The sequence below is a fragment of the Dromiciops gliroides genome, chromosome 2 (assembly GCF_019393635.1).
Source record: "Dromiciops gliroides isolate mDroGli1 chromosome 2, mDroGli1.pri, whole genome shotgun sequence".
NCBI lineage: Eukaryota > Metazoa > Chordata > Mammalia > Microbiotheria > Microbiotheriidae > Dromiciops > Dromiciops gliroides.
Genome location: NC_057862.1, coordinates 151,847,043 through 151,870,448, shown reverse-complemented (window position 1 = coordinate 151,870,448; position 23,406 = coordinate 151,847,043). Strand labels below are relative to the sequence as shown.

The 23,406-nt window shown below is 37.6% G+C and overlaps 1 protein-coding gene across 1 annotated transcript; it reads right to left on the bottom strand.

Annotated features, from left to right (window-relative positions):
* Positions 1–18,467: 18,467 nt before the first annotated feature.
* On the bottom strand, positions 18,468–22,830 carry C2H15orf61 (chromosome 2 C15orf61 homolog). Its single transcript, XM_043987417.1, has 2 exons — positions 22,173–22,830; positions 18,468–18,684 (listed from the first exon to the last, which is right to left on the bottom strand). Exons 1-2 carry the CDS (start codon positions 22,519–22,521, stop codon positions 18,557–18,559), a joined length of 477 nt encoding a protein of 158 aa, XP_043843352.1. The 5' UTR covers positions 22,522–22,830; the 3' UTR covers positions 18,468–18,556.
* Positions 22,831–23,406: the final 576 nt, after the last annotated feature.

Here is a 23,406-nt window from a genome sequence, read left to right as displayed (position 1 = left end):
AGTAAGCTTCTCTCGCTGGCCGGCTGCGAGGTTGGTTTGCGAGGACACTGATAACCGCGTGGTCCCTTGCAGACCTTCGGTTATCCGGGAGCGGCGATATAAGCGAAGCGGGCAGGTAGTGGGGGCTGGACCCCTAGAGAACGAGCGGTCTGATGGATGGCTCGTGCTCTTTGCTCTTGCCCGGCCAGGGACGCGCCAGGTTTCTGTGTCTGGTTGCGGCCAGCGCTCTCTTTTGTGCTACTTTATTTCCACCCTAAAAATTCTCCTTCTCCTCCTCCTTCTCCCAGCTCACCCCCATCAAACCAGCAATAAATACTCGGGTTCAGATCTAAGACCCCCAACTGAGCTTAGTTGTTTTTTTTCTTCTTTTTTTTCTCCTTACCCACGTCATACACCCGAAAGATCACCACCTCCCTGCAGCACTAGCCAATCTTATTTGGATCTTTCTGTAACCTTATTTCCCCTTCGGAATGCCCCGAAATAGCATAAGCAAAAGCAGCGAACAGATTGACAGGCTAAATGAAGGTGGGACCATCTTCCTCTATTATTAACTGTTGCAAATATAACCAGTAAGGTTCATAAACTAACAATTCTATTGTAATGCTTATTAAAATCCGTAATATTACAGGTGTGGTAATAACCGTCATCGTCGTCGTCACCACCATCATCATCATTTCTTTGCTTTTCATGTCTTTCAAAGTCTTGTTGATGACTATAGCCCCCTCTCAAGCTTGCCTGCTAACTGTAACCTCTAAAATTTTGCCCCCTCCCCCTTTTCCAATTAAAGAATGCATGTCAGTAGTTTTGCTGTTTCTGTTACACACAGAGTGGAGGTGGAGAGGGTGCGGGGGTGGGAAGTGAGGGGGAGGACTTCAAAAGCCCTATTTTTAAAAACTAGATTTTTGATTAATGCAAAAACTAATTAGAAAATTGCTCATTCTACTCAGTGTAATTCCTAAAAGTCTATCATTCGCCCATTATATTGCCCCTGCTTTATTAAGTTTAATATTTGAATGGCTGTTATTTGGGATAAATTATCTCTTTTCAATAACTATAATTTAGTAGCTACTGTAGGATTTGTTTTAGATTCCCCCAAACATTCTAGAAAATACTGTCCAAACAGACCTCAATGCTATGAAAATGAACCTTTTGCCTAAGGTCCCCATACACCTTTTAATGGAGGTTCGTTTTCTATTAAATCTCTTAAAGAATAAGCTACAAAACTAGAGAATTTCTATGAGCTAATGATTTTCTAAAATAATTTTTTCCATTCACAGGACTATGGGGAAAACCAACTCAATTTGACAAATTTGCATAAATATTCTGAAGCAGTTTCTCTACTAATAGCTTACTCAATGCTCTTTCCCAATATTTGCAGACACAGCTGTAATCAAACTTCAGCTTGTCATACCTCTTATAAAACATCTTAATATTGATGGCTTCAGTAAACAGTTTTCCAAGAAACCTCCAACACTTGATGTAAGAAGTGTCCTGTGCAGGCAATACAAGACTGTCCAGTTTTAGGTCTTAGATGACAGAATGCCGTAACTTCTGAAAGCTTTGTCAAGCTAGAATACATTTTGGTTTTTGGACAATGATTAAATATATGAAATAGGGATGATGATAGCATAACTACCTATCACAGAGGATTGTTGTGAAAAATTAAAATGCTAGATAAAATGAGTTATTTTTACTTCAAAATTAAATGTGTATTTAATCTTCAAATGTATGCTGGGTTTGATTAAAATAGACTGGTAGTTTGGTAGATGAAATAGATTCATTAAGGCAGAGATTTTGCTTGTAATCTCAATTTGAGGGGCTTGATTCTTGGTTAAGGAGCCCGAGGAATGAGAGGGGGCAAGACATCTAATCTGATCCGCTATTTCAGATGTACTCTACACAAAATATAACTTCTGAAAAGTTACTTATGAAACAAGTATCCTATGGTGTTTTCTTATTATAATTTCAGAGGTATTTTCCTCTATCTCCAGCTATTTCCATATGCACTGACTGATTAGAGTGCAAGGCATGTGGAGCAGGCAAGGACAAACTCCACTGAGCATCTGCTGCCTGTCTCCAGCCTCAGTTATTTAGCCTTAGCTTGAGTTTGTTCACAGCAAGGGGTTTCATGGAGAGATACAAAAACAACCAAGCACAAAGACAAAGAAACAACCGTGCAAATGTGGTCACAGAATGGCAAAGTCACAATTGGGATTTCAGAAGTCTCTAAATCATAGAGCTAGAGCAAGAAGGGACCTCAGGGACCATCTCGTCCAACTCTCTTATAGATGAAGAAACTTACCCAAGAGGTTGTATCAGAGGTGGGATTCGAACCCAAGTCCTTAGTCTACAAGACAGTTCTTTTTCACCTGTACCACAAAGCCTCCCAACCTGTACCTAATGGAGAATAACCCCAAGTAGCCATTGGGCCCTTCCTGGATATCTTCTAGTGACACCGAACCTACAGCCTCCTTAGGCAGCACCAAACTTGTGGATAACTGTAATTTTAAGAAAGTTTTTCCATTCATAAGATCCAAATCCTTCTCTCCTAATTCAATTTATTCTCCTAGTTATGCCCTCTAAGAATAAGTATAATCCCTCTTCTGGGAAATAACCCTTATCACCTGTCTGGGAAGAGATTGGCAGGAAGGAGGAATGGTAGGGAAGGTAGCAAGCTACTCTCAGTTACTAAGGTTTTGAACCTCTTATTTCTTTCTCTAGTTATTTTTTCTCTAACTCATTTCTTACTTTTTCCTCTGGTACTCATTTGATTTTAAAAATCATTTTTAGTGCTTTCTTTCACTCTTACTTCAGTTCTTCCAGGAATTCTAATTGAACTTGTGCCCAAGGTATGTTTTTCTTTAAGACTTTGCTTGTAAATGTTTTAGTCATTCTCTTTTCTTCAGTTTGTGCCTTGGGTATCCTTGCCACCATAATAGCTCTTTATGATGAGATTTTGTTTGTTTGTTTGTTTTTTTGTTTGGTCATTCTTCTAGCCTACTTCTACGCTTTAGACTTTATATTAGGGCCATGCCCTGTATGCTTCTAGAGGAAATGTCTGGATTGAGCTTGTATCCTTGGGTCCCTCTGCTACTTTCCTGAAGTACTGAGTGTTGCATTATTCTAAGATCTCCTATGGGCTTGACCTTGGTTGGAATTCCAGAAGACTACTACTGGACTCAGATACTGTCAACCAGCTGGAAAGCTCTTCAGATTCAGAATGACAGAATTATGGGCTCCCTTTTGGTCTGGTATTCCTGCCCTGACTGCCTCCTGCAAGTTTCACATTGGGTTGGAAGCTGGAACTGAGATTCTACTTAGCTCTTGGGGTTAGAGCCACAAAGATACTGTTTGTGCTGAACTTAATTTTCATTCAGTACACAGCTCAAGGCTTGCAACCACTCCTCAGTTTAAAACATGAGCACTAGGATCAGGTCCCCTTCTCTGTCTGCCTTGAAACTGTGATCTGGAACTTGGTAGGGAACAGCAAAGCTACCAGTTGACACCTGTCCTACAAAATGTTGGGGCCTCCCAATATAGAACTACAACTTCTTGCCCTAGACCACAGACTTGATCCACTTTCAATTCCTGAATGCTTTTGGCTAGACCCTGTTTAAGTATCAGTGGGCCCCTTTGTCTCTGCAGGCTAACCTGGATTGGTAATATAACTCACTGAATTTTTTGTCTTGGATTTTCTGTTCAGGTACATTTTCTACATCTTCATAAAGGAGTTCTGGTGGGGAGCTCAGTTGTACTTCATCTTTTTACTCTGTCATCTTGACTTTGCCCTACCCTTCAGTTCCTTCAACTCTTTCTCTTGTGGTATGATCTCAAGGCCCTTCAGCATATTGATTACCTTCTTCTGATCACTTTCCAGTTTATTAATGTCCTTCCTAAAAATAGTACCTGTAACTGAACACACCATACACATAATATATTGCTCATTTGATCCTTAGAAGTAGTTTGTATTATCTCCATTTCAAAGTTGAAGAAACTGAGGCAGAGAGAAGCTAAATAACTTGCCTATGGTTACACAGCTAGTAAGTATCAAAAGTTGAATTTTTTAACTCAGGTCTTCCTGACTCCAAGCCTAGCACTCTATCCAGTGTACCACCTAGCTACCTCTAGGCTACAATATTCCAGATGTAGTCTAACCAGACTAGAATGCCTCAAGACTATAACTTCTCTAGTACAAGATACTGTTTTTCTTGAGACAGCCCAAGATTTCATTAGCCTTTTGGACTGCCTTATTATATTGTTGACCCATATCGAGTTTACAATCTGTTAAATCTCCCCCAACCTTTTTCAGATGAACTATTATCTAGCCACACCAACCCCATCTTGAATTTATAAAGTTCATGTTTTAAATCCAAGTAAAAGATTTTATAATTTATCTCTATTAAATTATTAGATTTAGCCCAATAGCCTAGGTTTGTCAATACTTTTTATTCGGATCCTCAATCACTCATTCATAGTGTTAGCTATTGTTCTCAAATTTGTATCATCTGCAGATTTGATAAGAATACCATCTTTGGGGGGCAGCCAGATAGCACAGTGGATAAAGCAATGGCCCTGGATTCAGGAGAATCTGAGTTCAAATCCAGCCTCAGACACTTCACACTTGCTAGCTGTGTGACCCTGGGCAAGTTACTTAACCCTCATTGCCCCACCAAAAAAAAAAAAAAAAAGAATACCATCTTTGCCTTTTATCCAAGTCATTGATAAACATATGAATAAGGTAGGGCCAAATATGTGTCCCTGGAGCACTCCACCAGCTGAAAGCAACACCTGCAAAGTAATCAACTGGTTCCGAATCTACCAACTGTGCCAAATCACCTATGTATGAAGCAGTGTTCTAGATATTGGTGATGATGCAGTTACCCACCCACCCACCCCCCCAAAAAATGTTAATCCTTTCTCTAAAAGAGTTTATATTCTACTTGAGGGAGAAAAAAAGTACACATAGGAAAATTAAGGAAGGAGAGAAAATTAAAAACTAGGCAGGTCAGGGAAGATTTAATAAAGGAAATGGCAATTGAATTGAGCCTTGAAGATAGAAAAGGATTTAAAGCCCTTCACCATCGGACCCCTGACCCTTTCCAGTCTTCTTACACTTACACCAACCACACATACACACAGAGCGATCCAGTGACACTGGCCTCTTTTGTGGTTCTTTGAACAAGAAACTCCATCTCCCAACTGCATTTTCACTGTCTGTCTTATACCTGAAATGCTGTCCCCCCCTTATCATCACCTCTTATCTTCCCTGGCTTCCTTCAGATCCCAGCTAAAATCCCACCATCTACAGGAAGCCTTTCTTGATCCTCCTTAACATTAATGCTTTTCCTCTTGCAATTAGCTCCAATTTTTCCTGTATATGCCTTGTTTGTACATAGTTATTTGCATGTTGTCCCCCTCATTAGACTGTGAGCTCGATGAGAGTAAGGACTCTGGCTTTTCTTTGAATCCCCAGTGCTTAGCACGGTGTCTGACACATAGTAGGCCCGTAATAAATGTTTGCCAATTGACTGAGAGAGGCCCAGATGAGAATGCAGTGGCTTCCAAGCATGTAGAAAGAATGCTTTGTGTAAATGCATGTTAACAGAGGTGGAATGTACAGTTTAAGAAATAACTAGTCAGGGCAGCTAGGTGGCGCAGTGGATAGAGCACCAGCCCTGGAGTCAGGAGTACCTGAGTTCAAATCCAGCCTCACACCTTTGACACTTACTGGCTGTGTGACCCTGGGCAAGTCACTTAACCCCAATTGCCTCACAAAAAAACCCAAAAACAAACAAAAAAAGAAATAACTAATCTAGTTTGCCTGAAATAGAGTTTATTAAAGGAAATACAATATAAAAAATGGCTAGAAGTATAGGAAGGAGACAAATTATAGAGATCCTTGAATACCAGGAGGGAAGGAAAGAAGGAAACAAGAATTTACTGGATTCCTACCATGTGCCAGACATGGTGCTAAGTGCTTTATAAATAATATCTCATTTGATCCCAAGAGGTAAGGTGCTATTATTAGCCCCATTTTACACTTGAGGAAACCAGGGCAGAGATAAGTTAAATACTTTTCCCAAAGGCACGCAGCTAGTAAGTATCTAAGGGTCGACTTGAACTCTGGTCTGACTCCCAGCCCAGGACTCTATCCACTCTGCCACCTAACCACTTCTCAGCTAAGAAGTTTGAGCAAGGGAATAACATGGTTAGATTATGTATTAGGAAGATTACTTTGGCAACTGTGAGAATGTATTGGAGAAGTAAGAGACTTAGACTCAGGGAGGCCAATTAGGAAGCTATTATAATAGTCCAGGATGCCAGAGGAGAGAACATAAGGCAACAAATTTGTTTCACAGGCAACTAGGTTCTGCATTGGATAGAGCATTAGGCCTGGAGTCAAGAAGACTTGAGTTCAAATCCAGCCTAAAACACTTAATAGTTATGTGACCAGGGACAAATCACTCAACCTCCGTATGCCTTAGTTTCCTCAACTGTAAAATGGGGGTGATAATAATACTCAACTTCCAGGGTTATTGTGAGAATAAAATGAGATGTTTATAAAGTGCTTAGCACAGTGCCTGGCCCATAGTAGGTGCTTAATAAATGCTTATTTCCTTCCTTTGTAATAAAATGTTTTTATATTCAATAAACAAGCATAGTGGGGTTTTATATTATCAGTCAACTATGTAAAGATGTGATCTGATGTAAAGTATTATTTGTTACAGCCTTCTCCAAGATTGGAAAACAGAAGCATTGGTCAATATTTATTGATAATTTCTCCAGCACCTTTTCTCAGTAATAAAAGCCTTCTTTTGGGGCAGCTAGGTGGCGCAGTGGATAGAGCACCGGCCCTGGAGTCAGGAGGACCTGAGTTCAAATCCGGCCTCAGACACTTAACACTTACTAGCTGTGTGACCCTGGGCAAGTCATTTAACCCCAATTGCCTCACTTTAAAAAAAAAGCCTTCTTTCATACATCTTGGGACTCTCCTCTTTTATTGCTCTCAAAATCATGTTACAAACTTTTTTTTGTTGCATATTTGGTCTAGACCAGTTGTTTTACTTATCTTTGTTTTCTTTAGTGCCATTTAAAAATTCCTCAGGCAATTGGGAACCATGATGATAGACTCTAAATGTGCTGGCTTCATTGTCATTCATGGATAAAATAGCTTGTTACATGTCTTGAACTATTCCCCTACTTTTTGTCTCTTTGTTGTCTTTTTTTCAAATTTCATCCTTCGTACTTTCAGGAAACTCAACTACTTTCTTTAAATGTGTTTTCCCCACTATTGTTTCTCAGTATTGCTTATAATCTTCTACCATTCTCTTCCATAAGATCTTACAAAAAAGTTTTTTTTTCCTAATTTGAACTGGCCTTGCCCTTGGTTACCATTCTTCTTTGCTTAACTCAGTCGAGTGTTTACTTATGAACTTTTATTGTCACGTTGTTGTAGTCATTGATGTGCATCAGTATCTCTGCAAATATCTGTTCTTTTGCTAATTTTGTGGGACATATTTTTATTGTTTTATTTATTTTAATAGTTCATATTCAATTTTATTTCATATATTCTCATTTTCATTCATTCCTCTAACTTGATTTTGATTTTGATTTCTGCTTTAACAAGTCAGTGATCTGACTATACACAGCTAATTTACAAATGACTCCCACACCAGTAACCCTATATTACTTTTTTGTTAAAGTGTAATTAATTTTATCTTTTTGCTATTAATATGCCCTTATCATGTCTGGCATCTCTTGACTCTCTTCTTGAGGAAAAGTTTTTGTTTTTATGAAAACTTTTGTTTTTTAGGAAGACTTCTATTTCTGCTATTAGCCTTTGGACTCTCTCATTTCTTAGTCCTAAGCCAAGTTTTTCAATATATTTCACCATCCTTCCCTATACCCATCCAGTTTTAAAGTTACCTAGGATTAAAGTATATGTCAGTGTGATGGGTCATCTTGAAATCCTCTTCTAGGATTTCTCTCCCTTTTGTTCTTTGCAAGAGCTGTTGCTACATGAACCATAATTATCTTCCTTGTGGTCTTTTGGCAAATTGTTATTTTGAGCACTATAATATTACTTCAATATCTCATGAAATAATTTTTCTTGCTGCCCTTGAACACACAATAAAAATACCTCTAGTTGCTTTTCCAACTCATGAGCATCTTTCCATTTAACTGCAACTTCTTTAGTTCAATGATATTGGTTATCATGAATTTTATTGGTAAGGAGTGGCATCATACTCAGGCACAACTAATTGGTTCCCTGTTTCTCATGCCACAGGAATGAGTCGTGCAGTTGTGCTAGAAATTTCTAGCACAGAGGTTTCCAGTTATGAAGGATTATAGAAAAGAGCAAGAAGGACAAGTCTAGAATAGAGACAGTGTGTCACAAGTGAGTTTTGCGGTTTTCAGAGATGGCAGGCAATGCTTGAACCTCAGTCTCATCAGAACTGATTCAAAGATGGAAGAGTACATATATGTGTCTATGCCCATACATGTATATGCATAAATATGTGTACACATAACATGCATTATTTATATACATATATATATATGTACACACATACTCAGTTGTGTATAGAAATGTAACTTAGCAATAGGGAAATAGGAAGGGAAGGGGATAAGAGAAGTGAGAGAGGAAGAGGAGATGGTAAGAGGGAAAGCAGATTAAGGGAGGCAGTGGTTAGAAGCAAAATAGACCTTTGAGAAGGGACATGATAAAAAGAGAAGAAACAGAAGAAAATGGAATGGAGGGAAATATACATTAAGTACTCATAACTGTGAATGCAAATGGGATGAGTTCACCTATAAAATGGAAGCAAACTGAATAGATTAGAAACCAGAATCCAACAATGTAGGGTAGGAATCATGATTTCAGACAAACCAAAAGCAAAAATAGACCTAATTAAAAGAGATAATCAAGGAAACTATATTTTGCCAAAAGGTACCATAGACAATGAAGTAATATCAAATATCAAAAATTTTTGCAGCAAGTTTCTGTAATAAAGGCCTCATTTCTCAAATATATACTGAGTATAGAACTGAGTCAAATTTATAAAAATAAGAGCCATTCCCCAATTGATAAATGGTCAAAGACTATATAAACAGGCAGTTTTCAGCAGAAGAAATCAAAACTATCTATAGTCATATGAAAAATGCTCTAAATCACTATTGATTAGAGAAATACAAATTAAAGTAATTCTAAGATACCATCTCACACCTATCAGAAATGAAAAATGCTGGAAAGAAGGAGGGAAAATATGTGCACTTGTGATGAAATAATGGGATTTCGCAGATACTCAAAGACCCAACTGGAGATTAATCTAGACTGATTGAATCAAGTGAGAGTGATTGACTGCTGATTAGCCTACTTCAAGTTAACTGGATTGTAATCTCACCGGGCTAGCCCTTAAGAAGGTATTGTTCTCAGAAGCTAGACTGTGAACTCAACTTGAGAACACCTTCAAAGCCAATGGATTTGGATGACACCAACCAATCAACTTGAAGCAGTGTGTAAGGACCACCTCTGTTCCAGACCTATAAAAAGCTTCCACAATCAGCTTAAAGCAGGCTCTTGAGGAAGAACTCAACCAGGCTGGAACTCTAGGCTAGATAGGCTTTTTCTTAACTTTCTGAACTCCTTGTGAATATCTGTATGCTTTAATAAATGTTTAATGCCCAAAGACTGGTGCTGAAGCTTCTAATTTAAGGCGACCACAATTTAGAATTTAAACATCACACACTAATGATTTGTTGGTGGAGTAATGAACTGGTCCAATCATTCTGGAGAACAGTTTGGAACTAGGCTATAAAACTATGCATACCCTTTGAGCCAGCAATACCACTACTAGGTCTGTCTCCCAAAGAGGTCAGAGCAAAAGGAAAAGGACCTATATGTACAAAAATATTCAAAGCAGCTCTTACTGTGGTGGTAAAATATTGAAAATTGAGGGGATGCTCATCAACTGGGGAGTGGCTGAACAAGTTGTGGCATATTATTGTGATGGAGTACTATTGTGCTATAAGAAATGATGAGGGGGATAACTGCAGAAAAACATGACAAGACCTATATGAACTGATGCAAAGTGAAGTAAGAAGAACCAGATCATTGTACATAGCAACAGCAATGTTATAATGATGATCAGCTGTGAAAGACTTGGCTACTCTGATCAATACATTGATACAAGACAATTCCAAAAGACTCATGATAAAAAAAAATGCTATCCTCCTCCAGAAAGAAAACTGATGAATTCTGAGTGCAAACAAGTATAATTATTTCACTTTATTTTTCTTGCTTTTTAAAAATATGGCTATATAGAAATATGTTTTACATGCTTTCACCTGTATAATTGATATCATATTGCTTGCTTTCTTAGTAGGTAGGTGACAGTGTGAGAGGAAAGGAGAAAATGAACTCAAAATTCAAAAAGAAAGAAATGTTAAAAATTTCCCACAACTTTTAGGAATCATCATGGCCAAAGGATCCATTATTTCCTGATCGACCACTCATCAATAAGCTTCTCTATACTTAGCTAAGTTGGTTCTTGGACAGCAGAGATCAACTACTGCTGGAACTTCATTTACCATTGTCTTACATGGAGATATTTGTTCAGAGGAAAACTTGCTCAGGGAGACAGGAGCTCTGAAGAGTGGCACATACTTACCTTGTCTCTGGGATAGGGAAAGAAAGAACACAAGGAAAGTGGTATATGCTTGTAATGGAGTTGGTAAAGGGCTCAGGCCTGACCAAACTAGTCTAGATCCTAATCTAATGTTGTCCCCCAGAGCTTGGCAACTGATTGGATATGGAATGGGAAAGGTAAGAGTCAAGGATGATTCCAAGGTTCCATGACTTTATATTTAATTATAGAGGAATTAAACCTTTTGGAAACCATGACTCAGAGAGCTCCAAAGAAACATAGTGGTGTGGAGCTCTTAAAAAGTATGAGGATTAGGGGCAGCTAGATGGCGCAGTGGATAGAGCACCGTCCCTGGAGTCAGGAGTACCTGAGTTCAAATCTGGCCTCAGACACTTGACACTTACTAGCTGTGTGACCCTAGGCAAGTCACTTAACCCCAATTGCCTCACTAAAAAAAAAAAAACAACTATGAGGACTGATCATCGCATCTACATACCCAGATCATCTTGTTTAGTTTCTGATTCTGGCATGTCCCACAGTGATAATTTGTTTTGGGAGGGGTGAGGCAATTGGGGTTAAGTGACTTGTCCAGGGTCACACAGCTAGTAAGTATCAAGTGTCTGAGGCCAGATTTGAACTCAGGTCCTCCTGACTCCAGGGCCAGTACTCTATCTACTGTGCCACCTAGCTGCCCCTGTGATAGATAATTTTTAAGGAACTAAAATATTACAATGATGAAGGGAATCTGTAGTCAAATCTCATGAACAGAAGCATATGGATATCCAAATTTTTGATAGTAGAAATTGGGGAGTTGATTTATTCAGCAAGCATTTATTGTGTACCTTCTATGTGCAAGACAAAATGCTAGGGAATGTAAAGAATCTATAGATGAATTAGAAATGCTTCCTGCCTTTAAGGAAATTATAGTCCAGTCAGAAGATGACATGTAAACAAATAAATATAAATAAATATTAAACAAATATGAAAATAGAATGTGGCAAGTACAAAAAATATATAAACAAAGTGCTATAGAGGGGGAGTAATCGATAATGTTCACCTGGAGAGGATCAGAAAGGTCATCACAGTGAAAGAAGTATTTGAATTAGCTATTAAAAGATTTTAGTAAATGTGTTTGAGAGTGGAGTGAGAAGAGGAGACTATTATAGAAGGAAAAGACATGTACCAAGGTGTTAAAATTATTTTGTAATTTCTAAAATGGTCGTATTTGGAAGGTGTTGTGGAGTTCCTAGTATTTTTCCACCTCATTCTCCTTTGCATATGAAACCCTTCGGCTTCAGGGAAAGGCAGCAAGTCATTCATCTCCTCCAGCCATCCACCAGGACACCAAGGCCTATTAAAGGTGGGCATCTTGGGATCTGTCCCACTGCTGCTGTCCATTTGCCCTTCCCTCTACTCTAAGCTATCCATTTCCACCTCCTGCTTTCTTTGGGAATAATAATCAAACTAATACTATCAATATTATTGAAAAGGGCATGAAACTCTGTAGCCTTGTGGCTCCAATCACAATCCCTCTGACTTCCTAGGCCAAAACTCCCTTCCCTGGACCACCATTCTCTTATATGTTGCATTGCCTATTTCAGTGTAAGTTCCCTGAAGGCAAGGAAGATTTCACTTTTGTATTTGTATCCACAGCATCTAACAGTGCCTGATATATAATGTTACCCTTCATTCATTTCAGGTGTGTCCAACTCTTTGTGACCCCATTTGGGATTTTCTTGACAAAGATACTGGAGTGATTTGCAATTTCCACCTCCAGCTCATTTTATAGATGAGGAAACGAAGGCAGAGTGAAGTGACTTGCCCAGGGTCACACAGATAGCATCAGAGGTCATATTTCAACTCAGGTCTTCCTGATTCCAGGCCCAGCATTCTATACATTGTGCCGCTTAGCTTCCCCATGACACATAATAAATGTCAGTTGAATTGAAAAAAAAAATTAAAGAATTCTCTTGCATTTCATTAATGACATGGAGTTTCTTAGTTGAAATAACCCATTTCTTGTGTATTCTTTCAATAAATTCAGCACTGCAGAAAGCTTAGAAGGGGACTCAAAACACAGGAGGTTTATGTTGGCAGACCAGAAGAGTCACTCAGTATCTCCATATTATCCAAACAGGATAAATGTACCTTATAAAGGATTTTATCAGTCTTATGTTAAAATTAATATTAAAATTAAAAAGTCTCCTTCCCAAGTAAAAGTTATTTGAAACTTCAAAATGTATATTTTAATCAAAAAGTAACTTTGTGATGCTAACTTATGATACTCTATTTAGATTTGGATTAAAATTTCCAAACTCTTGGCTCCTTTTATAGCTTTGTTTTTATAAATCTGGAAAATTAGAAATCAGTAATTATGATATCATTTAATTTAGGTTTAATCTTTTAAGGGTGAAACTGAATATTAAATACAGAGGAATATAGATAGCAAGATGGTATCTTACCAGGATGATTACTTTAATGCATTTTTAGTTATGCTTTTAAAATACCAACATTTCTTCTAGAAATGTAAATAGAAACTGCTTTTATCAAATGGAATAGAAAATCTATATTTGTGTATTGGCATAGTTGTAAATTGCTATTTTTATAATGTATATTTCTGGCAATTTTATATTCTTGCTTAAGTGGTAGGAGAGAAAACTTTTGAGGTCTGATTTTAAATTATGTACTTCTTTGAAAGTAAAGAAAAATGAATTACACTATGCTTAATAAATTCAATGCTCAGTTTACAAATAGCTTTTGTTATAAAATTATTGAAATATTCTAGGAAAAGCAGTAAAGGTTATGTTGAACAACTAAAAAAATCAGACCACGGAGTGTTAATGATGTTACCTTAACATACCAGCTTCAGGGGCTGCATAATTGTTTCTGCCAACCCATAAATTTTTGAGTAACAACAAAATTATTGTGATTTTTCTTACTAAATAATTCATACATTACAAAGCATGTATGTAACAAGGTCCATGAATCACTAAAGCATATAATGATCATATATCTAATGACATATTTGTTCTCATAAGATGAATTCAAATAGATTTATGTATTTGGGTTAACTAAAAAATACTGAGTTTATAAGGTTCATAATTCTATCAACAACAACAAAAACCCTTAAAGTCTTCTTTAGAAAGTAATGTTTGTATGATTGTTTTTCAAAAGCCAGATCTGTTGCTGATCAGAAACCTCACATTTGATCTACTTTTTACAAAGTTTTATATAGTTTTTTGTATTGCTACTATTAATATTAGTGAAAATAAGCTAGTCACAGATTGTAGTAGTAGGATAGTTTTAAAAACTGTTTAAAATTATCCAAGTCCAACTAAAATACTTCTAAGCATCAAGATAGATATGCAATATTACTACTAATCAATGTTATTTTGATAGTGACTTAGAACCAAAAAGGAGTATTTCAACAAAAAATGAGGGCCTGGGCACCTTTGTCTGGCCTTTTGCAATAGATGGGCTTTGCTTTCAAACAATTCTTCATTAAAACAAACACAGGCACCTAACTAAAATTGCCAAATTCAAATAAAGGGGCTTATATAAAACAATGTTAACTTTATTTATACTTGTATTAATTTAGTATCTTAACATTTTTCTCAACTTGGCTGATTTCAGTAGGCATCACTCAATCATGCTCAGTTTATTAGAACAAAAAGCATCTACTAGCCGCGTCTACCTCAAAACAAAGGACATTTTACAGTGTATTTGGATTCATTCTACTAGAAAATTTGAGTGAACTTTTAAAAACATACCACAAATTAGTTGGATTACTTTCATCCCAATTATATAAGAACTCTCACTTAGCAGAATAAATTGATTTCTGACAAGTAGTTTGATGACTATGTTGGTTTAGCTACATATTCATTAAATGGAAAAAGTTCTGCCACAAATTTGTTTTAGAAAATAATGCTCTGTGGAATATGATCATTGTTAATAATACCTTTTATTGTCAAGAAAGCTCCTGTGAAATAAATTTGTCAGGAACATAAAAAGGTATAAAAATGAAATATAGTAATTAAGGTCTGTGTTCTATTGATTGTGTAGTTTAAGTAATTTTTCATTACTAACATAAGATTTAATAAGTATAAGTAGTTAAAGATTCTGACTTGGCACTAGTCATTAGCATGTAATTGAACTGGTAAAAAGGATCAGTTAAAGCTACGTTGATTACCACCTTATCTTTGAAAGGCAATTAAAGACTTCAATCATTGCAGCAAGATTTGATTATGCAGCCTTTATTGGACATTGATCTTTCAGCAAAGTGAAGTTACATTTTCCATTAATTTATAGTAACACAGTTTAACTTGGATACCTTAGACTGTTGACCCAGGTAAGATGTAACACTAAGCACTTGTTTAGGTTAAAATGCCCCCAGTAGCCATTGCTGCTTAAATGGTGAGTGCTGAAAAAAGAAGCTATCTGATCCACTAGGTTTAGGGTAAGGTTTCTGTTCTCTGCATTAACTGTTAAGTGAGGTGAAACCAAGATCCTTACCTTTTTATGTCACCCCATTCATTTAAACATCATTCTTGTATACAGTGAAGAGATAATTAAAGTCAATTATAAGATATTCTGTATTTATGGGTTCCAATGAGACTGGACTAGAAGTCAGCTAAAAGGTCATTTTGTATTTCAAACTTTTCCCCCAGTGAGTATATGTGGTTTTTAAAAATGAAAAAAGGACACAGATTTACCAAAAATTACAGATAGCATGATTCTAATTAGTGCCTAAATGTGTTTATGATAGAAAAGATAAATAATTATAGCCATTATGCAGATCATGCTAAGTGAAGATACCAGTAGGCACTAAGAAAAAGTATTTTTTATATCATGTGTATCATCACCCCCTGTTTTGCATCTTTTTTAATGTGTCTCATGAGCAACAAATTATTCTGATTAGAAATTTCCTTGATTATTTGCTACTTGATATATAGAGAAATAATTATAGCAAAGAAGCAGGGTTATTTCTGGACCAGAAAAAAAAAACCTTTTAAAAACCAACCAATCAAAAAACTTGTTTGTATTTTAAGAAACACATAATACTGCAAACTAAATTTGAATACAGAAAGTCTGTCCCTATTTACCTTACCAAAGAAAAAATCCCCATGTGGGGTGATTATTTAAATGGGGGCTGGCAGGAGACATTAAAAAGATTAAAAAAAAACATTATTTATTTATTTAGAAATTTCCCCACTTTACATGTAAAAACAAATTATAACACTGATTTTTAAAACTTTGTGTTTCAAATTCCATTAAAAAGTTTTTTTAAGGAAACAAAAATAAAACATGCTATATTTGTAAATATATTTGAATTCATGATATACCTGAAGGAACAAAAGTTACGAGTATTGTTTCTCCCTTGTTATAGGTAGGAAGAGCTATAGGATTGATGCTAAAAATAGAACTAATCTTTTGATTCGACCTCATACCTTATCTCTTGTCGTAATGCCTCTTATCCAGTATCCAAAAAAGAAAGTTAAACCATTACTATCCTATGGATAGCAATTTTTTAAAGATAAAAACATTCTGTAAAGTCCAATTAATATTATAATAATTGAATTCTGTCCTTAGCTATCTTACAGTTCATCCCTCTTCATGATCAACTCTGTAAGAGCAAGAGGTCTATTGATTTTCATGTAATACAAGAAAATATTACATTTGCTTAATTGTTACACAGTGAGAACATTAGACAAGAAATCAAGTCACTATTTAATGCTGCAAGCAGCACAGAATCGCTGGAATCAATAGGGTAGTTTGTCAAAGATGTTCTCTAAGGAGACTTGCCCATCACCATATGGACAGGAAGTCACACTGGCCATAGTTATTGAAAAACAGGTAAGCAAAGTCAGCAGTACAAATTATCAGAAATCAAACAGGCCAGTGTGAGAGGAGGTACAACCCCCAATGAAAAGCTGTATTTATAGTCTGGTAATTAAAAACCATTTTATCAGCCTTGTGTTGGGACCAAACCTTTACAGGAAAGTATTGACAAGATCAGCAGCAATGAATGAGCAATATTTGACTTTAAACTTATGAGTTCTAGTTATTTAACTTTGCCCATTACACAGGAAATCAGTTCTAGCCTTTCCAGCAAAATGCTAATACTGACTTTTATTATTAATGAAGCTTAATGTAACACTATCTCCACGGTGCAAGCCATTCATTTAACTCATGTCAAGTATATTCTTCAGTACTAAATATATTGGCATAAATACTTCTTTGATTAAAGTTTTATTTAGTGTTGTTTTTAGACAAGTGAACACAATACTTATGTATTTGGAAGAACAATTCACAATATGTAGATCATTTACAAGATGATTACTTCTAGTAGGACTCATCTGTGTTATTTAATTGTATACACAATCTTTGTGACTTAACCTTAGTCACCTTGACTTACTTTCCATGCAGCAAATAGTGTGGGGGGGAGGATCCTGCTATAAAATTTGCAAAGTCCCAGTGACATATTACCATGCAAATGAGTAGTTAATTATAGGAGATATGATGGACCTTAAATACATATTAGTTTAGAAATCAAATAATTCTTAGTTCTCCTAAAATTGCCTCCAAATTTCTGAAATTTACCATTCAGCTTGAGTAGTTTACAATTGCTAAGCAAAATGATTTTTTCGAATAATTATAGGGCTTTCAAAGAAATTTTACTTAATAAGCTCAGAACCAAAACTATTTCTCCACCTTTAAAATAACTGTCATAAAGTTGCTCTGCTAATACTAAGATGACCATAGGATACTAGAGTTTGAGCAGATCCTATCAACCTGGAAGGGATTCAGGAAGGGGTCTAGTGATGGATGTTTTCTGATGTTCAAGGATCTGTCTAGTTACATTCACAAAGGTTCATCAACACAAGATTGACTGAATCAACTCAAAATAACCATGACATCCTGGAGGGTATATGAAGCCTCTCCTTACCAAATTTTCATTATAAAATATAATTTTTCTAGAAATAACATTTAAAAAATTTTTAACACCACTATTTTACCCTTATAACTGGAGTATAGTTTCATTGATTTTTATAGCAATTATGGTTTTAAAAATACTGGATGTTCTTTGGAAATTCTTGAGTTTGAATACCACCTTTGAAACTTACTAACTATATGACCATGGCTAATTCACCCACCCACTTTAAGCCTTAGTTTCCCATTCTATTGTGGATAATAACTCTAGTACCTACTTCACAGGTTTGTTTCAAGGATCAACTGGCAATGTATGCAATTGGGAATATAAGCAAACTGCTTTGCTTTGTGAACCTTAGTGCTATATAAATGCCAGTTATCATTATTGCATTATATACTTAATATAGTACTTGAATCTATAAGCAACAAAAAGGCATCACTATTATTGCATAGTATAGTTCAAGGCCTTAAAAATATTGAGTCTTCAATCGAACACTTGGGTGGTCTGGCTTTTACACTATATTTAGAATTCACTATCATTTTTCCTGTACCTAATGACCTGGAAATAATTTCCAAATTATACTTCAGTTTTCTCTGTTACTTCAACTCTTCATTAAAGTTCTTCCCTTTCCTATTTAGTTTAGGCCTTTATCTTTAAAGAGTTTATTAAAATTGCTAATATCTAATAATGGGAATCTGTATTCATCATAATGTTTTTATCTGAAATTTACCTAGCTTTAGGAAAAAATAGCAGTGTGAATATGCAGGTGTTTGAAGTTCCCACTGGCTGAATAAAGTAAGCAACATATACATCAACCTATGAAAAGCTAAGCCTCTTAAGGGCAATGATTTATCTTAAAGAAACAAATGAAAAGAAAAAACATGGTTTTTAAAAGTTTTATTTTAAAGGAACAAAAATAAATATTACTTTTATAGACATGAGAAAACCCACCAGCAGTTGTGTTCTTCAATGCACAATTTTAGTACATGGCACCTTCATCTTCTTTATTTAGAAAATAAACTGTTATTGGTCCATAACTGGTATGAACAGTCTCTGTGACTCTGGCAAATAACCAGGAGCCAAGTCCATATAACAAAGTTGGAATACCTGGAAGAGAATGAACAGGTATCACCAACATTTACTAAACATGTACAAAATATTATTTATAGAGTAGAATATGTAAGATAGTCCCAACCATTGAGAAATCTCAACTGAAAATTTTAACATACCAACCAACCAATGTGCTAAGATAGCTAAAATAATGTTTAGAATGGCAGCTCATGTATCATCTATCTCTTTGAACAAGCAATGTTGGTGAAAATTTTATAGGCCTAAAAATCTTTTTTTCTACCTATCTGAAAAACTCAAAGCAGTTTTCAAACACCGATTCAATTCCTCACAATCCTTATTTATTCCTACACAGAGTGGTACATTTAATTATGCCAGATTAGATCTCTTATTATTTATGAGCCTTGACACTTAAATTATCAAGCCTCTTTAGCTCTTTAACAAAGACTATGAGACTGCTGGCTAAAATAAGTTTTTTAATTAGACCAAATATCTGTCTTTTAAACTTAAGGAAAAAACAATTCTGAACAATCGTCTATATTTTTGAAAAAAAGAAACCACGTAAGTATTTTATAATTGCAATTAGAAGACAATGGATTTGAAATAGAATTAAATGTTATAGAAGAGATTTGAAAGTTATTGGTGAGGGGCAGCTAGGTGGTGCAGTGGATAGAGTATCGGTCCTGGAGTCAGGAGGATCTGAGTTCAAATCCAGCCCCAGCCATTTAACATTTACTAGCTGTGTGACCCTGGGCATGTCACTTAACCCCAATTGCCTCACCCCCCAAAAAAGAAAATTATTGGTGAGATTATTTCCCATTTGGGATACATGAAAATAAACATTATCCTGAGACACTTATTAAGCATCCCTATGCAAATGGCAATACTAAACTCATTAAGTTAAAGTCACAAGCTTTACCCTCTCTGAGCTTACAATCTAAAATAATTAACATGGAAAAACACAAGACATAGCTATGCAAGTGTATTGTTATATTTAAATGTTTGCTATATAAATATTATTTAGATGATTTTACATATTATCATATATAGGTACTTTGGGGGAGGGAAATAAAGCATAAACCAAGCAGGAGATGTCAATGTGGAAAACCATTTTTTGTACCGTTAGTAAAATCAACAAATCCACAGAGGCGGTTTTCCTCCTTTTCTATAAGGCACACTTGCCACATGGGCTCTTGCATGAACAGGGTACAATTCTCTAAGCATATAACTATAGCCATACCTGCACTGATAGAGAAGTTCCTCATAAGGAGGTAGGTCCCTCTACAAATGATTACAATAGTCACAGTCAGATCCATAGCTTTACAATAAGAAGCCAGACTGACCTTGATAGAAGGAGGTCTCTGTAATGCTAAAATTCCTATTAACAAGCCTGGCCTCTCTTCACATTCCAACTGATACTGGATTTATTAGAGTACCTTTCAAAAATTATATTCAGGGGCAACTATGTGGCAAAGAGGATAGAGCACCAGTCCTAGAGTCAGGAGCACCTGAGTGCCCTGACTCAGATATGGGCCTCAGAAACTTATTAGTTGTGTGACCCTGGACAAGTCACTTAACCCTGATTGCCTCCAAAACAAAAACAAAAACAAAAATTACATTCAGTTTGTGGTCTAAACTAACCCCAAATCTTTGAACATATATTCCAATCTATTATTTCTTACTTATGTAGGGGGGGTACACACGCACATTTAGCTACTGCAACTTTTAGAAGACCTTGATGATTACTATTAGGATCTAGAGTGGTTGCAACCTTCATTACTGAAGGAAATACCTATATTTACAAAATCATAGAGCCTTGAAATATTAAGTCAAGCCCTCCAATGTATTTTTTCACGGTGAACAATTATATACTCAATTTTTTTTTCTTTCAGTTCATCCAAATATCTTTGAATTCAAACCTCGAAGATTGTAACAACCTCCCCTCCATAAAAACTATCATGCAAATAAGTAATAAAAATATTTTAAAGGTTCTTCCTCTGCAGACTATACTTAGAAAATTATCTTCATTAATACCTGACAGAACCTAGGGCAGAACTTGTGGAACACTATTTCATAAATCCAATGTTTAACTTATGCAGTTATCATAAACATGCATATGCAATATTTAAATTTAATTAGCTATTAGGCTATAGCAATATTAGTACAGTAGAGTTAATCAGATGTACTACAATTTGCCCTTAAAAAATATCACTAGTTGGATAACATTTTTTCTGGCTCCAAATGAACTGACACCTGTACCCAAATATGATCCTTGTTGATAGGTTCAAAACACCTTTAGGTTTATAAACTTTTCACCAACTGATAAAATCAGCATACACAGTAATGAGTGCCACACTCTAACCTAATCCAAGAATGTAAACTCCTTGCTGGTAAGGAGTTTTTCCTTTCTTTTTCATCATAACCCCAGCCCCTTGTACAGGTGCCTGCCACACAATAGGCTCTTAAATTTTTTTTTTGATTGATGAGTATCGAGCTACTATCTGAATTCCTCAATATATGAAAACTTCACCAAAACAGAAAAGAAAAAACCCACAATGTTCGATTCCTTTTTTTAAATTTTAGTGAGGCAATTGGGGTTAAGTGACATGCTCAGGGTCACACAGCTTGTAAGTTTCAAGTGTCTGAGGCCGGATTTGAACTCAGGTCCTCCTGAATCCAGGGGTGGTGCTCTACCCACTGCGCCCTCAATTCTTTTTTAATAAACTATGTTAAAACAGAATTGCCCAGTAAAATTAAAGATTAAATTCTAGTTCCTGCTTTTGATTAAAAAACAAACTGCTGAGATTTTACATCAACCTTTATTACTTTAGGGGTTCTTATCCTTTTTTGTGTGTCATAGAATCCCTTTAGCAATCGGTGATGCCTTCACAGAATGTTTTTAAATCTTGAGAATAAAATTCGTAGGAAAATCAAAGAAAATTAGTTAAACTGACTGCAAGATCTTTGAGGGCAGGTACTGTTTTGCCTTTCTTTGGCATTTAGTAATTGCTTGTTGACTTTGATTTGCTCGATATCAAAATTTTAAAAACAAAACCAAAACCAACCCAGGTTCACGGACCCCAGGTTTAGATCCCATAATAGAGACGCACATGGTTTAAGGAAGCTTCCTCACGGCTTAAACTGGGGTGACAATTATTATTGACAAAAACGATGTGGATTAATTACAACGCCTCCTGCCAGGGAATAAGTTCCTCTCCTTCAAATCCACTTTTTCCTGGAGAAGACTTCCACTGCCCTCACTCCCCTCTCTCCATCCCCGTGGAGTGACCAATACCTCTATGGACCGGGACTGTGAAGTGGAGCAAGTCCCTGGGAACTGATGGGTAGGTGGGAAGCTGGGGTTGCACAATGCGGAGGGGGCGGGACTTGTCGCGCAGGGGCGGGACTTGTCGCGCAGGGGCGGGACGGCTCGGCTCGCACACCCCCTTCCCCCAACAGTAGAACCTCCTCCTACCCTCCCTCCCTTCTTCCTTCCTTCCTCCTTCTCCTCTCCATGCTTCCCTCACCGAGGTTGATGACTTTCAGCGCTGTGAAGAACTGGTCCTGCCGGTCCAGGTCCTGCCAGGGCGCCTTGGAACAGTGGTACTTGATGAAGGGGAAGCAGCCGGTGCGCAGGACGTGGTAGTTGGCTCCCTGCACCGCCCAGTTGAAGTGGGAAAGGCCGAATTGGTCGTTGTGCACGGCGCTGTAGGGCACGCAGAACGAGGTCCAGTGAGGCAGGCGCCGCTGCAGCAGGTGCTGGGTCAGCACCTCCGAGGCGCGGGGCTTGGGGCCTCGGGCCGAGGCGGCGCCCCGGGGGCTCAGCAGCAGCACCAGGCGCAGAGCAGCCTCGTGAGCCCGCCTTAGTAACTCCATGGGCGTCCCTTCCTCTCCCCCTCCACGCCCCGCTCCGGGGACGAAGCACGAGCGCCCCCCAGCCCCGGGGCCCCGCCAGGGGCAGGCGCTCAGGACTGCGCGTGCGCACAGCTAGCGAGCATGAGCCCGCTCATGCCCGGCCCGCTCCTTACCTCCCTTGGTGGGGAAGTCTGCGCGTGCGCGAAGCCTCGCTACTCCCAAGGAGCTGCGTGCGCGTGAGACTTGACTCCAAGTCACAAGCTAACGCTTGCGCGCGCCAGCACGCGCGCGGTCACACGCACTATGCTTGGAATAAGGGAGAAGACACTGGCAGTCACGGAGAGTCGGACGACTTCAGCAACTACGAGGAAAAAGCGGGGTCTGTGAAGGAAGACCTTTTCTCCCCCCCGATAGAGGGGACGGAGAGAGAGAGAGAGAGAGAGAGAGAGGGAGAGGGAGAGGGAGAGGGGGAGGGGGAGGGGGAGGGAGAGGGGGAGGGGATGGATTGGCAAAGAGATGGTGAGGAGTGGGCTCCTGAATGGCCTCCTACCCCGTCTCTCTGCCCTTGCTCACACTCCTGCCCGTCATTTTCTTCTGCCTCAGCCCGTTAAATAGACTGCGGAAGTCAAGGGCCTCCACTGTCTGGCGTCGTCTTTCCTTTCCAACCTCATTTCAGGCTAATTCCTCCCGTGCATGCGCTAGCTCAACCAACAAGCCCTAACCATTATGTAATTAAGTAACGGTTATGTGCGAGGTTAGGGATACAAAGACAAAAATAAAATCCTTGCCCTGGTTCTGTTGGGGAAAAACCCCGCGTAGAGATTTCCTCATAAAATAACAACAGCATCTCCACCATTTCTACCTGTCACTTTCTATTTACTAAGTTTCCAGCGTCTAGAATATCCT